The sequence below is a fragment of the Typopeltis vanoorti genome, chromosome 7 (assembly GCF_054136105.1).
Source record: "Typopeltis vanoorti isolate ZY-2024b chromosome 7, IOZ_Tvanoo_1.0, whole genome shotgun sequence".
Lineage (NCBI taxonomy): Eukaryota > Metazoa > Arthropoda > Arachnida > Uropygi > Thelyphonidae > Typopeltis > Typopeltis vanoorti.
In genome coordinates, this window is record NC_143555.1 from 134,924,749 (window position 1) to 134,947,590 (window position 22,842).

The following is a 22,842-nucleotide window of genomic DNA, read 5'->3' on the forward strand; positions in this document are numbered from 1 at the left end:
ATCTAAATAGCAGAGTAGGAAATGATTGTGAGACATACAAAAATATTTTGGGAAAATTTGGAGAAAAGAGCAAAGCTAATAATAATGGCAAATATCTGTTGGATTTCTGCTCAGGACATGGACTGGTTATTACTAACACCATGTTCCAACATAAAAATGTGCACAAATTCACATGGAGAGAAGAGGCTAGGAATAAGAAAAGTCTCATTGACTATGTTATTGTTGATAGTGATGTTTTCTCCCTGGTGCAGGACACCAGAGTGTACAGAGGATTTGAAATTGGAAGTGATCACTATTTAGTCTTGAGCAGGATAAAATTGAATTTCATATTGAAAAGAATAACATGTAAGAAAGTTTTAAAGCGAATAAAAGTTGAGCAGCTCTCAGATGTAAACTGTAGACTAAAATACAGAAATATTATTGAAAAGAAAATGAAAGAGTTTGAGAACAGGAATCAAACCTTGGAGATTCAGTGGCAAACTCTGAAGGAAACATTGATTGATTCTGCCAGAGAGGCATGTGGTGAGGTTGTGTGCAAGGATAAAAAAATCAGAACTCCCTGGTGGACACAGGAAGTTAAAGAGGCAGTGAAGGAAAAGAAGAAAGCATATCAAAAGTTCCTGGCAAATAAGTCAGCTTTTACTCTTACAGAATACAGAGACAAATGTAAGAAAGCTAAACAGTGTGTAAAACTAGCTAAACAAAAGTCATGGGAGGACTTTGGCAAGAATATAGAAAATAAATATCAAGAAGGTGGCAAAATATTCTGGAGGTTGTTGAAGAAGCTTAGGAATGGAGGAAAGAGTGCTGTAAAAGGAATTAAAGATGATAAAGGTGAAATGAAAACAGGAGAAAAAGATATCCTTGAAGTATGGAGTAATTACTTTGAAAAACTGCTAAATGAAACAAGCAGTGATGACAGCACAGTGATAAAAAACACTGACCAGGCATGCAGTCAGGAATACATATCCATACTTGAAGTAGAAAAAGCCATCAAAGGCTTGAAATGTGGAAAGGCAGCAGGAGTAGATGATATTCGACCAGAAATGCTGAAGTATGGTGGTATAAGAGTCTTACAGTGGCTGCACTGCATAGTTCAGAAAGCCTGGACAGAGGGACGAATTCCCGATGATTGGAGTAGAGCTCTCATAGTACCCATATATAAAAAGGGAAATAAAACTGAATGTGAGAATTACAGAGGTATTTCCCTACTGAGTGTTCCTGGCAAGATCTGTGCAAGTATACTTGAGAAACGGTTGAGAAGAATTGTGGAAGAAAAGCTTGGTGAAGAACAAGCTGGATTCAGGCCAAATAGAGGCTGTCAGGATCAGATCTTCACTTTACGACAAATAGTCGAGAAAGCATGGGAATATAGCAAAGATCTGTATTTAAGTTTTGTCGATTTTGAAAAGGCATATGACAAGGTGCCAAGAGAGAAGCTATTCAATACGCTGCAGTTATATGGTGTCAATGGGGCATTATATCAAGCAATACTTAGTCTTTATTTGAGTTGTGAGTCAGCAGTTAGAATTGAAGGAAGTACAGGAAGATGGTTTAATGTTAAATCTGGTGTGAGACAAGGATGTACATTATCCCCTCTGTTATTCATTATCTATATGGATCACATTATGAAGGAATGTGGTATTAAACCTGATATCAAAATTGGAGATGTTAATGTCAGCTCTTTGCTTTATGCAGATGATGTTATACTTCTAAATAAATCCGCTACAAGTCTGCAAGATTCTCTGACTAAATTGAATAGCTGTTGTAATAGATATGGTATGAAGGTCAGCAATAAAAAGACAAAGACAATGAAAATAGGCAGAATCATTGAAAATGTCAACTGTGTTGTGAATGGAGAACCTGTGGAACAAGTAAAACATTTCAGCTACTTAGGCACAATTTTTACTGAAGATGGTAAACTAAATATAGAAATAGACAACAGAATCAGCAAAGCTGGTATCGTGGGAAGTCAATTGAATAAATTCATATGGAATAAGAAAGAAATTAGTCGGAACACTAAATTAGCTGTATACAAGACTGTGTTCAAACCAATTTTAACTTATGGATCTGAGAGCTGGGTCAGAAGTAAAACACTTGACCAAAGACTAGAGACTGCAGATATGAGAGTCCTGAGAAAGATTAGAGGCGTGAACAGATGGCATCAATGGCAATATCATATTAAAAATGAGGATATTAGGAAAGAACTTGACATTGTCAGCATCCAGGAATGCGTTAGCAGAGGTAATCTCAGATGGTATGGTCACTTAAATAGAATGGGAGAGGAAAGATTAGCAAAACAAGTGTTCTCTGCCAGGTTGGCAGGAAAACGACCCAGAGGAAGACCAAGATATAGGTGGATTGATACGGTACAAAGTGCCTTAGACGATAGAAATATAAGATCTGATAATGTTGGAGTCTTGACAAGTAACAGACTGATTTGGAGGAAAATTGTAGATAGGAAGTTAGTAATGATGTAATTTTTTCATGTAGTACTGTCATATCCTGTACACCCCTTGAGGGTACATGTCAGGAATTTGATGATGATGATGATGATGATGATGACATTCAACTGCCTCCATAAGGACTGTATCTCTACTCCCCCCCTTAACAAATCTAGTTTCCCTGAATTTGCACATCCACTACATTCAGCAACACTTTCTCAAGTCTTCTTACACCGTAACCATTCAGATGCAAGCCATCCATCTTATATAGATCCTTTCGCCCATCAAACTCACTCCACACATCCACAAATTCCAGACCACTCGTCATACATAACCCACGCATAAAGTCATTTGCAATTATAGCCCTCCTTTTAAACATTTCACTGTCATACGGTGGCAAAAGACTAATCATTCTAACTCTCTCACTCTTTTCTTTTGCTACCTCAAACAATTCATTCAGGTCTTCTATCATTTCCATTTTATCTCCTTTCAAATCATTCGTACCTGCCACAACAATCATTTCTTTCACCCTTTCCTTTTGCTCTCTAATAGATGCAGTTACGTCCTTTATGGTCGCACCAGGTTGGTACGATTTTGTCAAATCCAATACTAACACACCTCGTACTAACGAGTTTCCATACAGCACTCTATCCTTCATTTTGTTCATGTTCACATTCATACGTCTATTTTTCCTGTCATACCTTTTATTATTGGTTGGTTCATTCAGTCTACTTTTGTTCATGCACTCTAGCTGCTGTTTTGCTCTTTCTATCGCACTATTCAACAACGCGATCTCACTCAATGCATCTATCTCATCTTTTTTGTTCTCTGAGAAACCATTTATACTATCATTCACACTTTCTACATTCACACTCTCACAATTTTCATGTACAACCTTGCTGTTTCCTGTCATATCCCTGTTTCCTTCATTCTGAAGGTTGACAAAAATATCACACTCACGATCCGAAATACCCTTCAATTCCGCATTCTCCCTACATTTTCTACACACATTCAATCCTTTATTATCATCTAACCACACTCCGACCGCACTCCGCAAAGCGTACATTTCACAGCTAGTACACTGACTCATTTCTTTTATGCTACCGTTCTTTGATAACGATGGCGAACCTTCATCACTGGCCGCCATTTTCCTTCGCACAGGTGCCATACTTATCTGTGACGTGTGTTGTCAAATTATACCCTAATCTTTAATAATTATTCAATTAATAAATAAGAGGGAAAAAAAAGTACAAACATCAGAACATTTAAGTACTAAATATAATTAAATAAAATGAAATATAACTAAATACAGTAACTTAGCTTCGTTTTGTCTTCCACCGTTATGCGTTCGATTCCGACCTATTATTGAAATATTGAAATGAAAATATTATTGAAAAGAAAATGAAAGAGTTTGAGAACAGGAATCAAACCTTGGAGATTCAGTGGCAAACTCTGAAGAAAACATTGATTGATTCTGCCAGAGAGGCATGTGGTGAGGTTGTTTGCAAGGATAAAAAAATCAGAACTCCATGGTGGACACGGTAAGTTAAAGAGGCAGTGAAGGAAAAGAAGAAAGCATATCAAAAGTTAATGGCAAATAAGTCAGCTTTTACTCTTACAGAATACAGAGACAAATGTAAGAAAGCTAAACAGTGTGTAAAACTAGCTAAACAAAAGTCATGGGAGGACTTTGGCAAGAATATAGAAAAGAAATATCAAGAAGGTGGCAAAATATTTTGGAGGTTGTTGAAGAAGCTTAGGAATGGAGGAAAGAGTGCTGTAAAAGGAATTAGAGATGATAAAGGTGACATGAAAACTGGAGAAAAAGATATCCTTGAAGTATGGAGTAATTACTTTGAAAAACTGCTAAATGAAACAAGCAGTGATGACAGCACAGTGATAAAAAACACTGACCAGGCATGCAGTCAGGAATACATATCCATACTTGAAGTAGAAAAAGCCATCAAAGGCTTGAAATGTGGAAAGGCAGCAGGAGTAGATGATATTTGACCAGAAATGCTGAAGTATGGTGGTATAAAAGTCTTACAGTGGCTGCACTGCATAGTTCAGAAAGCCTGGACAGAGGGACGAATTCCCGATGATTGGAGTAGAGCTCTCATAGTACCCATATATAAAAAGGGAAATAAAACTGAATGTGAGAATTACAGAGGTATTTCCCTACTGAGTGTTCCTGGCAAGATCTATGCAAGTATACTTGAGAAACGGTTGAGAAGAATTGTGGAAGAAAAGCTTGGTGAAGAACAAGCTGGATTCAGGCCAAATAGAGGCTGTCAGGATCAGATCTTCGCTTTACGACAAATAGTCGAGAAAGCACGGGAATATAACAAGGATCTGTATTTAAGTTTTGTCAATTTGGAAAAGGCATATAACAAGGTGCCAAGAGAGAAGCTATTCAATACGCTGCAGTTATATGGTGTCAATGGAGCATCATATCAAGCAATACTTAGTCTTTATTTGAGTTGTAAGTCAGCAGTTAGAATTGAAGGAAGTACAGGAAGATGGTTTAATGTTAAATCTGGTGTGAGACAAGGATGTACATTATCCCCTCTGTTATTCATTATCTATATGGATCACATTATGAAGGAAAGTGGTATTAAACCTGATATCAAAATTGGAGATGTTAATGTCAGCTCTTTGCTTTATGTGGATGATGTTATACTTCTAAATAAATCCGCTACAAGTCTGCAAGATTCTCTGACTAAATTCAATTGCTGTTGTAATAGATATGGTATGAAGGTCAGCAATAAAAAGACAAAGACAATGAAAATAGGCAGAATCATTGAAAATGTCAACTGTGTTGTGAATGGAGAACCTATGGAACAAGTAAAACATTTCAGCTACTTAGGCACGATTTTTACTGAAGATGGTAAATTAAATATAGAAATAGACAACAGAATCAGCAAAGCTGGTATGGTGGGAAGTCAATTGAATAAATTCATATGGAATAAGAGAGAAATTAGTTGGAACACTAAATTAGCTGTATACAAGACAGTGTTCAAACCCGTTTTAACTTATGGATCTGAGAGCTGGGTCAGAAGTAAAACACTTGACCAAAGACTAGAGACCGCAGATATGAGAGTCCTGAGAAAGATTAGAGGCGTGAACAGATGGCATCAATGGCAATATCATATTAAAAATGAGGATATTAGGAAAGAACTTGACATTGTCAGCATCCAGGAATGCGTTAGCAGAGCTAATCTCAGGTGGTATGGTCACTTAAATAGATTCCTCTGGGTTGTTCCTGCCAACCTGGCAGAGAACAACCGAGAGGAAGACCAAGATATAGGTGGATTGATATGGTACAAAGTGTCTTAGACGATAGAAATATAAGATCTATTAATGTTGGAGTCTTGACAAGTAACAGACTGATTTGGAGGAAAATTGTAGATAGGAAGTTAGTAATGATGTAATTTTTTCATGTAGTACTGTCATATCCTGTACACCCCTTGAGGGTGCATGGCAGGAATTTGATGATGATGATGAAAACAAGGGCACTAAAACTGAAGTTTGGTGTACTCATATGTTCTTAGTCATGCTTAGATGACTCTCTCTCTCTAAACACTGTTTCTTCTGTACTTGTCAATCAATTTCCTACCCATCTCACTAAATAAACATCAATACTCATCTGGCACACTTAAATCAGGTGTTCATGTGTGAAATACTATCGACTTTACTGAATTCCAAATAGTCACACCATAAACATTGCTTTTTATCTATTTCTCTTGCAACTATCATAATAATCATCTTTCCTTCTTATGTGCTAATCTCAATGACATGTCACAGCCAAGTAACATGGCTTCAAAGAAACGTAATTAATGATATGATAGTGAAGTTAATTCTATTTGTAGACCTGCTTAATTACATGCATTCTCTGATCAGGTAGTTTATCTTATAGGTTTAAAAAATCCCAGTTTTTTGGGGGCAAGTGATTATCTGACTGCAGATATAGATGTTTGAGGCAGGGACCAGTAGGGAATAATCACCAGTATGGAAAAAAAAAAAAAAAAGCTTTGACATTCTTGCTCAGTTGAAAAGTCATTATGACGGTTCTTCACATTCCAGATGGGATTCGAAACCTAGGTCTTTTCAACTAAAGGGTATCATCAATACTGACTGAACTCTAGAGGCTCCTGTAACCTTCTTTCATAAGAAAGTAAAAATATTCCTTATAAATGATCTCAAATTAATGAAACCATGCTATACCCTACTCAGGTTACCCATATCAAGGATATTCTGGATATGATTCCTATTAATTTCCATTACCTTGTTATAAGCACTTAGAAAACTTAACTGGTCCATATTAACTGGCCAGCCTGGTTGGCCGAGTGGTTAGTGTATCCACTCTCCAGCCAAAAGGCTGCAGGTTCGAATCCTGCCATGGGCATGGATGTTTGTGATTGTGAAAGTACTAATGGCGGTAGATGGCGTTGGTGTTAGTTGATGAAGGTTGGTGGAGTAGTGAGATGAAGAGTTGTAGAGTAGATGCCCTCCCTCGATGAGTCTTTGGACTCCCTGGAGGTGTGATGTAATAATAATAATAATTTTGCACTTTATATGCAATGAACTTCCTTTACAAAATGGAATAATCACCAGTAGGGACTATTCTCAATATTGGTGATTGTCTTACATCTTATCAGTTTTAACTAACTGGCATTCAAGTGAATGAACTTGAAAAATTCATATTAAACTTTTCTGCTACACTGCTATATCATTCAAAATGTTGGTTCCTATTATCCATACTCCTTATCTCTAAACATGAAGCCACTAATTCCAATTACCTGCTTTCACCAGGACACTTATTCTCTACTAAATCACCTATCAGATTATCAATTCACTAGGCATTTCAGCTACTTTCTCCTGTAAAATAATTTCCAGAATTCATGTAGTCTTTTATCAACTCATCTGACATGGATAACTTTCAATGACTCATTCCACTACTCTTCCAGATTTCTTTATTGCTATCTGGATATATTTTTTCTTTTTTTAATACATCAGACATACACACAAAAGATCTATAGGTCATCAGTGATATGCAGACAGCTATCACTAAGCAGCACCTATAAATAAATCTAGCACTGGCTTGACAACTTTCATTGCATTTCCTATGATTGACATTAGCTCACATATGATAATCATTATATAGGTGAATGCTTCCTGTCCAAATCCCATTTCCATGTGCTAGGATTTGTTTTCTACATATACTAATAAAAAAATTACATACTCTAAACCAGGGGTTCCCAACCTTTTTTGTTTCCTAGAGCACATTCTAAAATACCGATAGGGCGATGGGCACCATCTATTTTTTCAAGCAAAATTTTTGAATTCGTTTGTTAAATGAATACATACAAAGTTTATATTATAATCAAATGTTTTATTACTTAAAAGTTTACATTATATAAAAATTTAAATATATATATATGTAAGTTAGTGTGATCTTTGGCATTGCATTTCATTGCATTGTGGTAGTGCTTCATAATTAGGAGAATATGATGATATTCCAGTTCTTAAACTGGAATGAACAACTTCGAATGCGCATCTACTTTACATTGTATGCATTTAATACTCGTCATGTGCCTAACGTATGCATCATATAGCATGCCATGAATTGTTGCATGATTATTTCAAACTATACGGCACACGGTTGAACAGCGGCGGGCACACACAAATTGGTCGATGGGCGCCATGGTGCCTGCGGGCATAGGGTTGGGAACCCCTGCTCTAAACAATATAACTGCTAATTTATCAATCCTGCTTCATGCACTAGTATTTTGGCAAAATTAAAAATTACTATAATACAATATTCATCAAAGACTACAAAGCATTTACTTCCTTTCATGCCATCTATTTTTAATATTCTTCTTCATAAAAACTCACCTGGCTCCCATGTAAACTCCATTTCTTCATCACTCCCATTCTGCTGCTTCTCTTCATTTTCCAGAGAGAGCAAAAGAGACTTGTATTTGGCAATCCTTTCTTTCATAGAAGCTTTTTCATCTCCAGGTTCAATATCTTTTGGAAAATGACAAAGAATATTACCATTTAAAATTAACAGCTAATATTTAATTTAATCAAACAAGAGTATTCTATCACAAGCCAATATATTACAAAAAAAAAGTAAATAAAATAAAAATACAATGGGAGGAATACTATTTGTAAAAATTCTGGTTGGTGAGGGGGGAGGGAGTACCTGCAAAAAAAAAAAAAAATTTAAACCAGGTTTTGAAAAGACTAGAGACCACAGATATGAGAATCCTGAGAAGGATTATAGGCGTGAACAGATGGCATCAATGGCAATATCATATTAAAAAATGAGGATATTAGGAAAGAATTTGACATTGTCAGCATCCAGGAATGAGTTAGCAGAGCTAATCTCAGGTGATATGGTCACTTAAACAGAATGGGCGAGGAAAGATTAGCAAAACAAGTGTTCTCTGCCAGGTTGGCAGCAAAACGACCCAGAGGAAGACCAAGATATAGGTGGATTGATATGGTACAAAGTGCTTTAGACGATAGAAATATAAGATCTGATAATGTTGGAGTCTTGACAAGTAACAGACTGATTTGGAGGAAAATTGTAGATAGGAAATTAATAATGATGTAATTTTTTTTTCATGTAGTACTATCATATCCTGTACACCCCTTGAGGGTACATGGCAGGAATTTGATGATGATGATGAAAAAAAGCATACATAATCAGTCATATGATCCTACAAGCAGCTATATTATACACACTTCATCATATTTCAACACTATGGATACAAATATGATTTCAAGATTAAATGTAATTCTTCATTTTCAGCTTCCTTGCTATATTTGACAGGATTAAAGCAAATGCACTTAAAATAACTGGTTTGGTCTAGAAAATTAATCATTTCAGTTGAATTATAACAATTCAACTGAAATTAAATTTTTTAGTAGTTATTAGTAAATCAGAGGCTGAAGGAAGAATTTTGATTATATATATTAAAAGAACTTTCTGTAATATAAATTAAAAAAATATATTTTAGGGAAGAAAAAAATATACATTTATATATATATATATATATATATATATTAGCAAGTGCAATAATAAATACAAGAATAGATAAAATAACATTTACATATAAGTAGAATGATACAGAAAAATTTCAAAAATGGGAGACAATTTGTGCTTATGATCTCACAGAAGGTTCTAGTAAAAAAGAAAAAGTCTTTGAAGAGGACAGGCAAAATAAAGAAAACGTAGATCTTGTTGGAGACCTAAACAGCAGTATAGGAAATATATTCCAGACATATAGATAAAATTTGGGGAAAAGGATGAAACTAATAAAAATGGTAATACCTACTAAATTTCTTCAGGACACCAGTCTGATATAATTATGAACAGTAACACATTATGTTACTATTCATAATGATATCAGCCTGGTTCAGAAAATAAAGTATACAGAGGTTCACAATAGTTTCACAGTATAAATAACACCAAAGGAGGAAAAATAAATTAATTTACTAAATTTGCTGGTTTTCAGAAGTGAATTGTAGGCTTTAATACACAAATATCATGGGAGAAAAAGTAAAGTTTGAAAACAAGAATCAAAATACAGACAGCAACTGATTCAAGACAGGGAAGACGTGAAGTTGTCTGCAAGGATAGAAAAATCAGAACTTCATGATAATAAAAAAAAGTTACACAACTTGAAAGTCAAAGTTCTGGAAAAGAAGACATAATATCTAATGTTGATAGCGAGTAAATCATTGTGTACCCTTACAGAATACACAGAAGGCTAAGCCATATGTAAAAGTACCTAAACAAAAAGTCATGGAAAGACCTTGGGCAATTACAGAAGATAAATTTCATAAGAGCAACAAAAAAAGATTTTAGATGCTATTGAAATGATAGAGATGATAATATAACAAAAAATGAAGATAAGGATATTCTAGTTTGGAGTTCATTACTTTGAACAGTTATTATAAGACAACTTTTATAGTGACTACAATGAATATTTCAGAATGATTTAGTATAGAGCTTTCAATAGTATCCCCCTTCAAGAGAAAGCAAGTTGAAATTCAGTGAAATACTGTACTGGCCAACACCATTCCTCCATTCTCCATCAAATCCATAATCAGTTGTTAACAACATCTATTCACAACCCAACCATGTTGAACCAAATTTCCATTCTTTTCTTTCATATCTTCTGACTCTGTAATATGAAACAATCTTCCCCACAACTTTTCTCTAAAGACCACAACCTCAGTTCTTCAAAAAACATAACAAGTTCCTTTTTTCTTCTTGACCATGCACAGCACTGATGTGTCTGAGTTTTGCAATCTTTGTTTGTATGTGTGGGATTGATATTCATAAATAAGATTTATGTGACTATACTTGAGATTAGAAAAACTGTGGAAGAACAAGCTGGGTTCAGGTGCAATATCACTGGAATATAGCAAAAGATCCATATTTAAGTTTTGCACATTTAGAAAATGCATATAATAATCTGCCAAACATTAACTGCATTCTCAATGATGACTCTCCAAATTGAGTAACAATTTCATCTATTTATGTAAGCATTTTTTATTGAAGATGACAAATTAAATGTAGAAATAGATCACCGAATAAACAAAATTAGTATAGTGGGAGCAAACTGAATAAATTTATACAAAATAGAGAAATTTGTTAAGCATCTAGCAATATACAGGACAGTGTTCAAACAGTTCTGAGGAAAATTAGTGAGCAGATCCCATAAATGGCAGAATCATATTAAAAATAGGAACTGACATTATTATCAGAATACAAGAATTTGTGAGCTAGATAACTGGAAGGAAGTTTCCACATGGTCTTAAAGGGAATGCAGAGAAGTGACCTGGGCTTCTGGCTTAATGTCCAATTCTCACTTGCATGGTGCATTCAGTTAGTAGGTATCTACCTGAATACCAAAGGTTTGAGAATTACAATTTGGAATTTAACTAACCAAACTGTATTGGTTCAAACCAAAATAAAATGATAGTACATGATGAAATTTCATGCCAGCTGGGGGCATCACATTAAACAAGGCTGCTACTGTTTTCATTAGGGAACCAGATTGAGCAATGAAGAGTCAGAAATTGGAACTTCAACTCAACATCAGCAGAATTCAAGACTGGCACCATCAATGTAATAAGTAATAACAGAAAACAGGTAGAACTGATGGAAGAATTAGAGAAGTACCATTCATAACTTATTTTTACAGTCTTACAACATCAAACAAACTAAATTATAAAAAATGTGTTTATTAACTGGTTTATATTTGACTGGATTTCACAACAGCATCTTCAGATCACTAAACATATTTTTTATAATTTGGTTCATTTGGTGTTGTAATACTGTAAAAAATAAGTTATGGATAACATTCAACACTCAACCTTGTCTACTAGATAGAGAAATACCATGATGAACAACTGGTATTACTAAAACAAAGATGAAATTCTGCTAAATAAAAACTACAAGATATTGTATTAAGACAATAATAATTAAATAATAATAATAAAATTAAATAATAATTATAAAAATAAAAATTTTTATAATAAAATAATAAATATAAAAAAAAATAAAAAAAATAAAATAATAAAACAATAATAATTAAATAATGAAACGGTAAATCTCTAAAAGAAGAAGTTAGCAAACTAGCAGGCAAATGCAACTTCGATCCTGGAAACATCATCTAATGTCATCGATTTGGTCCCATAAACAGAAGAAAGGACGGAACGAACTATCCACGTCTCGTCAAAGTGATCTGTGATACACTGACAAACACTTCCAAATTAATAACGGCGATAAATAGCAAGCTAAAGGACAGTAGCCCCCAATCGCGTGTACATGCTCGACCTGACTTAACCTTTGAACAAAAACAAAGACGCCAACTCCGAAAACAGCTAGAAGAAAAACGCCAGAATGGAGACAACAGCTGGACCATAGACTACAAACAAACCAAGCTAGTGCAAAAACCAAGTGACGCCACTAGTAGCCACCAAGGAGACCAGTATGCAGGCACTGCATAGGAAACGTGCAAGACCCAAGCGGTCAAAGCCATTCCCCACAGACCCTTGCATATCCACTACACCAACATCCGTGGTCTCAACTCCAACCTTAATAGTGTTCATTATCATCTGCAGTTAACTAAACCCCACTTACTCTTCTTAACAGAAACACAAATTTCACCCAGCACCATCCATCTCAACCATCCAAACTATTCACTATTTAATTCCTTTCGACCCAAGGGTGGTGTGTGTGCATATATCCCACAGACCCTTGCATATCCACTACACCAACATCCGTGGTCTCAACTCCAACCTTAATAGCGTTCACTATCATCTGCAGTCAACCAAACCCCACCTACTCTTCTTAACAGAAACACAAATTTCACCTTCCCCCAGCACCATCCATCTCACTATTTAATTCCTTTCGACCCAAGGGTGGTGTGTGTGTGCATATATCCGCTCTGACATACCCTGCCAGAGAGCACCTAACCTTGAATCGTCCAACTTTGACCTTCTTTGGCTAAAAATATCTCTCTCCCACTCAGTCAAATTCATCTGCTGTCTCTATCGCTCTCCCAATGCCATCAACCACTCCGAGCTCTTTAACTTCCTCTCCTCAAAAGTTGATTTCCTCCAGTCCCACTATCCTAATAGTGAAATCATCCTCCTAGGTGATTTTAATGTTCATAATACCAACTGGCTTTCCTCTTCCAGTTGTACACATCTTGCAGGCAGAGACGCCAAAATCTTTGCCATCACCAACGACCTTACATAAATTGTTCACAAGCCGACCAGAATATCAGATAACCCAAATCACTCCCCAAATACCCTAGACCTCTTCCTTATAAACGATCCTTCCAAATATACAGTGAATGTAGTGACCCCATGGGTAATTCTGACAACAACGTAGTGCTCATCTCCTGCCCAATGCAACAATGCTCACACAGTCACACCTGCACAAGAGTAGTCTGGCATTACAACAGTGTTAAATGGGACAGCCTCCGAGACTACTATGCTTCATTCCCATGGTTGGACTACTGTTTGCAGTCTTCCAATCCTAACATATGCACTGAACACATCACCAAAATAATCCTCACTGGCATGATACATACATTCCCCATACCACTCTGAACTGCCGCCCCCTATCCAAACCCTAGTTCTCCAAAAAAATGTGCCAAGGCTGTGCAAACGAAAAATCAGGCATACCACAACTGGCTCAAATTAAGAACACCAACCTCCTTCAGTACCTATACTGAAGCCCAAAACAGATGCAAAAAAGTAACAATGATTCCAAAACAGAATTTGAACGGGCAAAAAGCAGGAAGCTTGCAGCCTGTCCTAGCAGCAGCCATGCCTTTTGGTCTCAACTTTTGCCCTACACTACTCCCCCCGCTATCATACCCAAATGGCTCAATTGCAACATCACCCACAGAAAAAGCTAATCTCCTGGCTTCACACTTCGCTTCCAATGCACGCATAACCGACAATGGCAAATGTCCCCCAGTCATTCCAACTGCCCAAAACACAATGCTCCCTGTATCCTTTTGCCAGAAAGAGATCATAAACCTGTTGTCAAAATTAGACACAAAAAAAAGCCCCTGGCCCTGATGGCATTCCTCCAATTGTCCTGAATGTCTGCGTAGCAGAACTGACTCATATCCTATGCCATCTATATACACTCTCCTACTCCACCGGTATATATCCCAAAGCCTGGAAATTGGCCTATATTCAACCCATTCCCAAAAAGGGTGACAAATTGCTGCCATCTAACTACCACCCTATCTCACTCACCTCAATCCAATCTAAAGTGATGGAGAAAACCATTAACTCTCAACTCCTACTCTACCTTAAAGGCACCCAGCTATTAAACGACCACAAGTATGGATTCCGTCAATGCCAATCAACAGGTGACCTGCTGTCATATATCACCCATCTTTGGACATATGCCATGGAAAAATTTGGAGAATCCCAAGTAGTCGCACTTGATATCTCTAAAGCCTTTGACCGAGTCTGGCACAAAGGCTTATTAAGCAAACTCCCATCATTTGGACTGTCTCAGGACTTCTGCAGATGGATTGCCAACTTCCTGTCTGGGCGCACATTATGTGAGATGGTAGATGGCTCCCTATCCTCCCACTATCCAACAAGGTTCAGTTCTCTCACCAACCCTCTTTCTTCTATACATCAATGACCTCCAACCCAATACACAGTTTTGAAGATGACAGCACATTGCACTCCTCCCTTTTATTTGATAAGTCTCACCCTGTACAACTCACTTCAACCCACAGAACATCAACCACAACTTCCCTTAACGCAGACCTCCAAAACATCCTCCGATGGGGCTCAGATAACCTCATCGACTTCAAAGCTAGTAAAACCCAGTTCTGTCTTATTTCAGACAAAAAAGAACCTTTTTCCCCCAGTATTATTCGATAACACTCAAATTCCCAGACAAGATGAAATCTCTCTTCTCGGAATTACCATGACATCAGGCCTCTCTTGGCAAAAACACATCACAACCATTGCATCCTCAGCTTCCAAAAAACTAGGCTTTCTATTTCGCTCAAGATGCTACTTCACTTCAAAACAACTGTTAACTCTATACAAATCGCAAATCCGCCCAGCTATCGAATACTGTTCTCACATTTGGAGTGGGACTCCTAAAAGCTCCCTCAAAATGCTTGACTCAATACAGAGGAGAGCAATTAGACTGATAAATGATCCATCTCTTACTGACTCACTCCCCCCGCCACTCTCACACAGACGCTTAGTCTCTGCAATTTGTATATTCTACAAATATTTTCACGGAAAATGCTTATCTGAAACATCAATAATTCCCCACTCTCTACTAAAACCATTGGAACACATACAGCCACTTCCCAACACCCCTTCACAGTACACCTCAAAACCCACAGAACAAGTTTCCTTTCCTCTTCCTTCAACCCTGCTACTGCTGTACTGTGGAACAATCCTCCCCCTGATGTATTTACCAAGGAATACAATATACAGGCTTTTAAATCAAATGTTAACAAGTTCCTCCTCTCCTCTCCTCTCCCATCCCATATACAGTACTAAAGTACTATAGGTTGACCAGCACCAACCTCTCGTATATGGCCCCAACATAAAAAAAAAAAAAAAAAATTACGGAAAGGAACATATTGCTGAATGCTAACAATGTCAAGTCCTTTTCTAATATTCTAATTTTTAAGATGATACTGCAATTGATGCCATCTGTTCACTCCCCTAATCTTTCTCAGAACTGTCATATCTGTGGTCTCAGTCTTTGAAGAAGTATTTTATTTCTAATCTAGTTCCCAGATCCATAAATTAAAATTGGTTTGAACACTGTCTTGTACAAAGTTGGTTTAGTATTTTAACTAATTTCTTTCTTTTTTTTCTTTTTTTATTCCATACACACACACCATCTTTGCTAATTCTGTTGCCTATTTCCATATTTAATTTGCTATCTTCACTAAAAATTGTATGTAAATAGCTCAAGCGTTTTACTAGTTCTATAGGTCCTCCATTCAGGATGCAGTTGAAGTTTTCTATATTCCTGCCTATTGTCATATTTTTAGTCTTTTTATTGCAGATTTTCATATCAAATATTTTACAGCAGTTATTTGATTTAGTCAGTGAATCCTGCAGATTTGCATTGGATCTATTTAGAAGTATAACATCATCTGCATAAAGCAGAGCTGAGATTATCTCCAATTTTGTTATCAGGTTTAATACTGCTTTTCTTCATAATGTGATCCATATAGATGATAACTATGGAGATAATGTGCATCGTGGTCTCATACCTGATTTAACATCAAACCATCTCCTTATACTGAAATATGAGAATAATAGAGGAATTTCCTGGCCCAGCCAAAAGGCTGTGGGTTCGAATCCCACCCTGGGCATGGATGTTTGTGATTGTCTGTGAAAATACTAGTGATGGTGGTGGTGGGCAGTAGATGGCGCTGGTGTAGATGATGACGGAGATGGAGAGCTGGTGCCTTCTCTCGATGAGTCTTAGGACTCCCTGGAGGTATTGTGTAATAATAATAATAATTTCCCAGTGAGTATCCCTAATAATATTTATGCAAGTATTCTTGAGAAAGTTGGATTCAAAGTGAAAAGCGATCTCAAATTGATCCCGACAATCTCTGTTTGGCCAGAATCCAGCTTTTTCTTTTTCAAACTTCCCTTCCACAATTTTTCTTTACTGTTTCTCAAGAATACTTGTAAATCTTACTAACACTCAGTAGGGAAATCCCTCTATGATTCTCATGTTTCAGTTTTATAGATTCGTACTATGAGAGCTCTAATCCAATCATCCAGAATTCAACCCTCTCACCAGGTGTTCTGAATTATGCAACGTAGCCACTGTAAAACTTTTATACCTGCATTTTTGAGCATTTCTCATCAAATATCATTCCAGGTTTTTGATGGCTTTTTCTATTTCAAGTACTGATATGCATTCCTGCTGCATGCTTTCTACCCCTGCTTGCTTCATTTAGCGACCTTTCAAATCTAGAATATCTTTATCTTCAATTTTCATGTCACCTTCATCATCTCCAATTTCTTTCCTTCATTTGTAAGCTTCTTCAATTGTCTCCAGACTATTTTCCCACCTGCCTGATATTTATTTTCTGATGTTCTTATCAAAGTTTTCCCATGACTTTTGTTTAGCTAGTTTTATAGCAAAAATAAATATATGCTGAAATGTTCTTAAAAAGGAACAAGCAGAGCAGCTTTCAGATGTGAACAGTTATACAAATATTATTGAAGAAAAAATGAAAGAATCTGAAAACAATCAGTCCTAGAAGACTAAGTGGAAGACTGAGAAAACACTGATTTAGCAAGGAGATAGGTGGTGATGACTGCAAAGGTAGAAGCATAAATCCATGGTCAACTGAGAAAGTTAAAGAGGCAGTTATGAAAAAAGAAGAAAACATATGGAAAGTTTTTAACAAGTAAATTAGCATATGCTCTGAAACAACACAAAAAATGTAAGAAATCAAACCAGTGTGTAAAAGTAGCTAAATAAAAGTTGTGAGAATATTTTGGTAAGAATAGAGAGGATAAATATCAGAAATGTGGCAGAATGTTCTGAAGGCTAGTGAAAAAACTTAAGAAATGTAGGAAACAATACTGGAAAAGGAATCGGATTATAAAGGTAACGTGAAATCTGCAGTGATATTCGAGATGCCTTTTATGTGATGCCTACATTTTGATGCAAAATGTGATGTGAGACAAGAGTACACTATCTCCAATGTTATTCATCATCTATATGAATGAAAGTGGAATTAAAAATTTTTTATTTAGGGGTATATAAATCCAGTACAAGTCTGCAGGATTCCTTAACTAAATTAAATAACTGCTGTAACAAATTTAGTATGAAAATCAGCAATAAAAGGACAGACTATGAAAATAGGCAGGAAAACTGAAAACATCAGCTACATCCTAAATAGAAAATCTACAGAAGAAGTTAAACATTTTAACCACTGAGGCATAATTTTAGTGAAGATAGCAAAATTAAATATGGGAGTAGACAACATAATAAGCTAAAGGATGGAAAGTCAATTGGATAAATTTATATGTAATAAGAGAAAAATTAGTTGAAACACACAAGAAGGTATTCAAAACCAGTTTTAAGTTATTGACCTGAAAAGCTGGATAAGAAGCAAAACAGTTGATCAAAGACCAGACCATACCTATGAGAACATTAGGAGAATTAACAGATGGCAAATCACAGAATCATAATCATATTAGAAATGAAGATATTAGGAAGAGACCCGACATTATTGTTATTCAGGAATGTGTGAGAAGAGCTAAACTCAGATGGTATAGTCACTTAAACAGAATAAAGGAGGAAGGATTAGCAAAGTAAGTGTGATGCTGATGGGAGAAAAAGGACCTAAAGCGAGACCAAGATCTAGGTGGACTGTGCAGTAAAACATAAATATAAGATCTGACAATATTAGTCCTGAGAGATAAGATTAATTTGGAGGAAAATTGTTGCTAAGTAAACTAGTAATTATGTAATCAGTTTATACTGAATTATCATAGCATCCTGTACAGTCTTTGAGGGTACATATCAGGAATTTGATGATAATTCTTCCTGTATTTAGGATAATTTATAATAAAGAATACATTTTAAGCAAACTAAAAAATGGCTCTTTACAAGTTGTAAGTTTTTATTTAAAAAAATCAGATGCAATCACATACTGATTTCTTTCTTTTCCTTTAAAAACAGACAACAGATTACATTTTTCATCAATGTTAAGACTGTTAATTTTCTGCCCTAAATTGAAAAAACTTGTTTTGCTAATTTTAAAAATGTATTGTCAAGAAAGGGGTATATACATATACAGGGCTTGACAATATGCTCCCCCACTCATATGGTGAGTAGGTTTTGCCACTTGGAAAGTAACTGCAGACAGGACAAAATAGAATATATATATATATATATATATATATATATATATATATATATACAGGGTGTTCGGGATAAATTTGACATATTTATAATTAATTATATTTTTCCGTAAGTTACATGTATTAACACACACTTCTCTTCATTTAAAAGTTTGGACCCTTCTTCATTCATATACAAGATGTCAGAAAGGATGGATAGCTGGAACCCACCTGAATCATGGAAGAGAATAACTTGTATCATGATGATTCGTGCCCGCCATCAAAATAAGGATATTACGACTGCTGCCCAATGCTCCCTGAATACAGTAAAAACAATCAGGCATGAACTACAGACTTGAATGGTGACTACGAGGATGTAGCAAGAAGAAAGATCCCTAGCAGACGATCTGATTGCGTTCGTACAGCAGAATTCCTCGCAAATCTGCAGGAACAGGTGTTGAAGAACCCTGGCATTGGAATTCGGGCTTTGTTCGTGGAGTTGCTAACTGTAGTCAAGCCCTGGATAACAAGGGTAGCCAATGGTAGGCCGTATGTATGGCAGCAGGATTCGGCCCCTTGCCACACCTCTGGGAAAAGTCAAAAATGGTTGTCTGAAAATTTCTACGACTTCACCAGTCCAAATGTTTGGCCTCCAAACTCCCCAGACCTTAACCCCATGGATTATTTTGTATGGGGCGCAGTTGAAAAAGACACCAATCGCACTTCCAGTAATACAAAAGCCCAGTTAATGGATAAAATTAAAACAGTTTTTGCGGCCCTTCCCAGGGAGACTGTAGCATCAGCTTGTTCGAGGTTCCGAAGCAGAATTGAAGCTGTGATCGATGCTAATGGTGGTTATTTTGAGTAAATCTTGTTGATAGTATTGTAATTAACTCTGCCTGTAATGTTTTTTTGTCAATTCATTAAATTTAATAGATACAAAGAAGATTTTCGTTTTCCTTACGAAACTGTCAAATTTATCCCGAACACCCTGTATATATATATATATATATTTTATTTTTTTTTTTTATTTAGCTTTAAGAAAATACAGAAGGATAGATGTCATGTAACAAAAATTAATGTAGCAAATTATATTTCCCAAAAAAATGAATTTTTTTTTTTTTACTGTTCTTCCTCTAATTAATGGTTTCTCCTTTTTGGAATGGTTCTCACATAAAGGATATGTTCTCCAAATACACCAATAATAATGGTTTTTTGGAACTCCTACTGACTTTTTCGGACATATGAAAAAAAATGGCAGGGGAGTTGTAGGAGAGTACATTCATTCCCCCTTTGTTGAGTAAGGTTTTGCATAATTTGTTGAGTCCTGTACCTATATAAGGGGGGCAGGGGAGAGATAGCAATTTCAAAGTGCTAAGAAGTGTGCTTTCAAAGTTCTACCATACTAATGTAGAATCCACTTTTGATATATTCTAAGAAACATGAAATATATGTTAATATGCCAATGGTTAAGTTTTTGGCTTAAAAGTCATGCAATTTTTTAAATTTTTATTTTATTTTTTAGTTTTTTAATGAAATCAGTCTGAAGTTCAAAACAGTAATGATGAATTTAGTAATATTATTATAAGCTTCTCAAGATAATAAAAGATTTTTAACGATAAAACTTTATGGCTGTAAATTTGAGTTCTACATATCTTACCTTCATTTTCGCTTTCTGTAGATGAAGGTGTAGCCAGATAAGCATGTAAATTCTTCTCCACACTTTCAGGTTCATCAAATGCTTTCTGCATCATCTGAGTTCGCTGTGGGTCTGTTTCATCCCATGTGAGATCCACTTTTGCTTGCTGAAGTGCTGAGGTTATAAATGCCTGTGGGTTGTAGGATGCCATGTCTGGTAGAGAATCTGCTATATTGGTCGGCTCCTATATATATATAAACATATTAACTACTAATAAAAATTTTACATGGATTTATTTAAGCAATTTTGATTTTAAATATACTTGTTCAATCTGTCTCATCCCCCCCCCCCCTCCCCCACTGCTCTAAGTAATGGTCCAATCCATAATTTAAGATTTCCACACACATATAAGTTGTATTTACCAGCATGCTGAAAAAATCTGGATATAATGTAGATGAAAAATACTAAAAGTATTTTTTATTTCTAATTGCCAAAGCTACAATCAGCTTTTCTACTGTATCTTTTATGAGTAATGAAATAGTTCTGATTTCAAGGAGAGTTAACAATCCAATATGATTTACTTCAGTCATCTGGAAGTTTTTGATAGTTGAATGTCTTTAATTTTTGTGTGAAACTCAGTAGAATTTTTGATTGAAGAGACTGAGTGGCCTATGTGAGGGCGGAGAAGGTTAGATAAGAATCTTGATAACTTGTACGTTGGACAGCTGATACAGTCTACAACGGGTCTAAGTGGAACATTAGTTTTGTGTAGCTTAGGTAAGCCATAAATTCTAGGAGGTCTTGCATGGTATGTCTCAAGTTTTTTGATTGTTTCTTCATCTAAGGAGGAAGTTTCATTAAGTAGCTTATTTAATTTTCTGAGTTGACGATTCGTAGGATCAAAATCCAATTTGGAGTAAGTATTATGATCTCGAAGAAGTAAATTCATTTTTCGGTCATATGAATTGGTATCAAGAACCAGAGTGGTATTTCCTTTATTAGCTCTAGTAATGATTAAATTTTTGTTACGTTCTAATTAGTTACTAACTCAAAAATTTCCGTCTGATATAGTTGAATTGTTCAAGTTTGTTATTGCATCAGGTTACTTCACCTGGAAAGGTCAAATTTACAAGCAAGAGGAAGGAACAGCAATGGGATCTCCTTTATCACCAAACCTAGCAAATTTGTTTCTAGAACACCTTGAGGAAAAAATATTCACTTTTGAACCCAAACCAAAAATTTGGCTAAGACATGTCGATGACGTATTTGCAGTCGGGAATCATCCCGAACCTGAATTACAACTGTTTCTAGATAAAATTAACCTTCTTCATCATTGCATCAACTTTACGTTAGAAAAAGAATCTCCACAGGGTATCTCTTTTTTGGATTTACACATCCAAAGAAAAGAAGACGGTTCCATCGCCACGTCCATCTTTCGCAAGCCTACATTCTCAGGTCGCTACATTCACAATTCTTCTGCTCATCATCCATCTCAGAAATCTGGCATTATTAAATCACTAGTTTCCAGAGCACATAAATTCTGCTCCTCTGAAGAGTCTTTAAACCAGGAATTAGAAGTTATCAAAAATACAGCCATCCTAAATGGATATAATCCCAAAACAACTCAAAAAATCATCAGTCACTTCTGCATACATCAAACCAGACAGGAAGAAGTGCATAGGATTCCCATACCTTACGTTAAAGGCATCTCAGAACGTCTTTCTAAAATTATGAAGAAATATAATTTTGCCACTACTTACAAACCTATCAACCAAATTTACAACTTATTACCTTCTCCTAAGGACAAATTCTCACCCTTGATGTTACCTGGTGTTTATGAGATTCCATGCTCATGCAAATTATCTTACTTTGGACAGACAGGTAGGTCTGTTCAGAAACGCATCTCGGAACATCAAGACCACATTCGTCTTCTTAAACTGCAGAAATCTGGCCTCTCTCAACACGGAATTGAAAATCCAAACCATAGGATCCATTGGGAAAAGGCTAAACTTTTACATAGATCTTTATTTAAACATGAATGTTTATACAAAGAAAGTTCTGAAGCCCTACTACACAGACCAAACCTAAACCGCAACAACGTTCTTACTATTCCTAAAGTATGGGAAATTATCATACAAAATTGTGTTAAATAATTAACGTGTTTTTTTTTTTTGTACTACTTTAGCACATTATGCACGTTTTCATGAGATTCTATTGTAATCATGCGTCCTAACTGTATGTTATTCCTAATTTTGTTTAAATACTGTACTGATGATGTCCTAAGATACTTAGGATGAAATATTTACAATTAAATAATTTTCACTGTGGTTTATACGTGTTTCT

General features: G+C 35.8%; 1 protein-coding gene across 1 annotated transcript in view; it reads right to left on the minus strand.

The window, feature by feature from the left end:
* Positions 1 to 22,842, minus strand: part of LOC150105091 (ESF1 homolog) — a 104,472-nt gene that overhangs the window by 40,254 nt on the left and 41,376 nt on the right. Inside the window, exons 6-7 of the mRNA XM_090396152.1 lie at positions 20,521 to 20,743; positions 8,340 to 8,474 (exon numbers count right to left, since the gene is read on the minus strand). Of these exons, the coding sequence (XP_090252278.1) occupies positions 8,340 to 8,474; positions 20,521 to 20,743 (358 nt within the window). The remainder of the gene's footprint in view (positions 1 to 8,339; positions 8,475 to 20,520; positions 20,744 to 22,842) is intronic.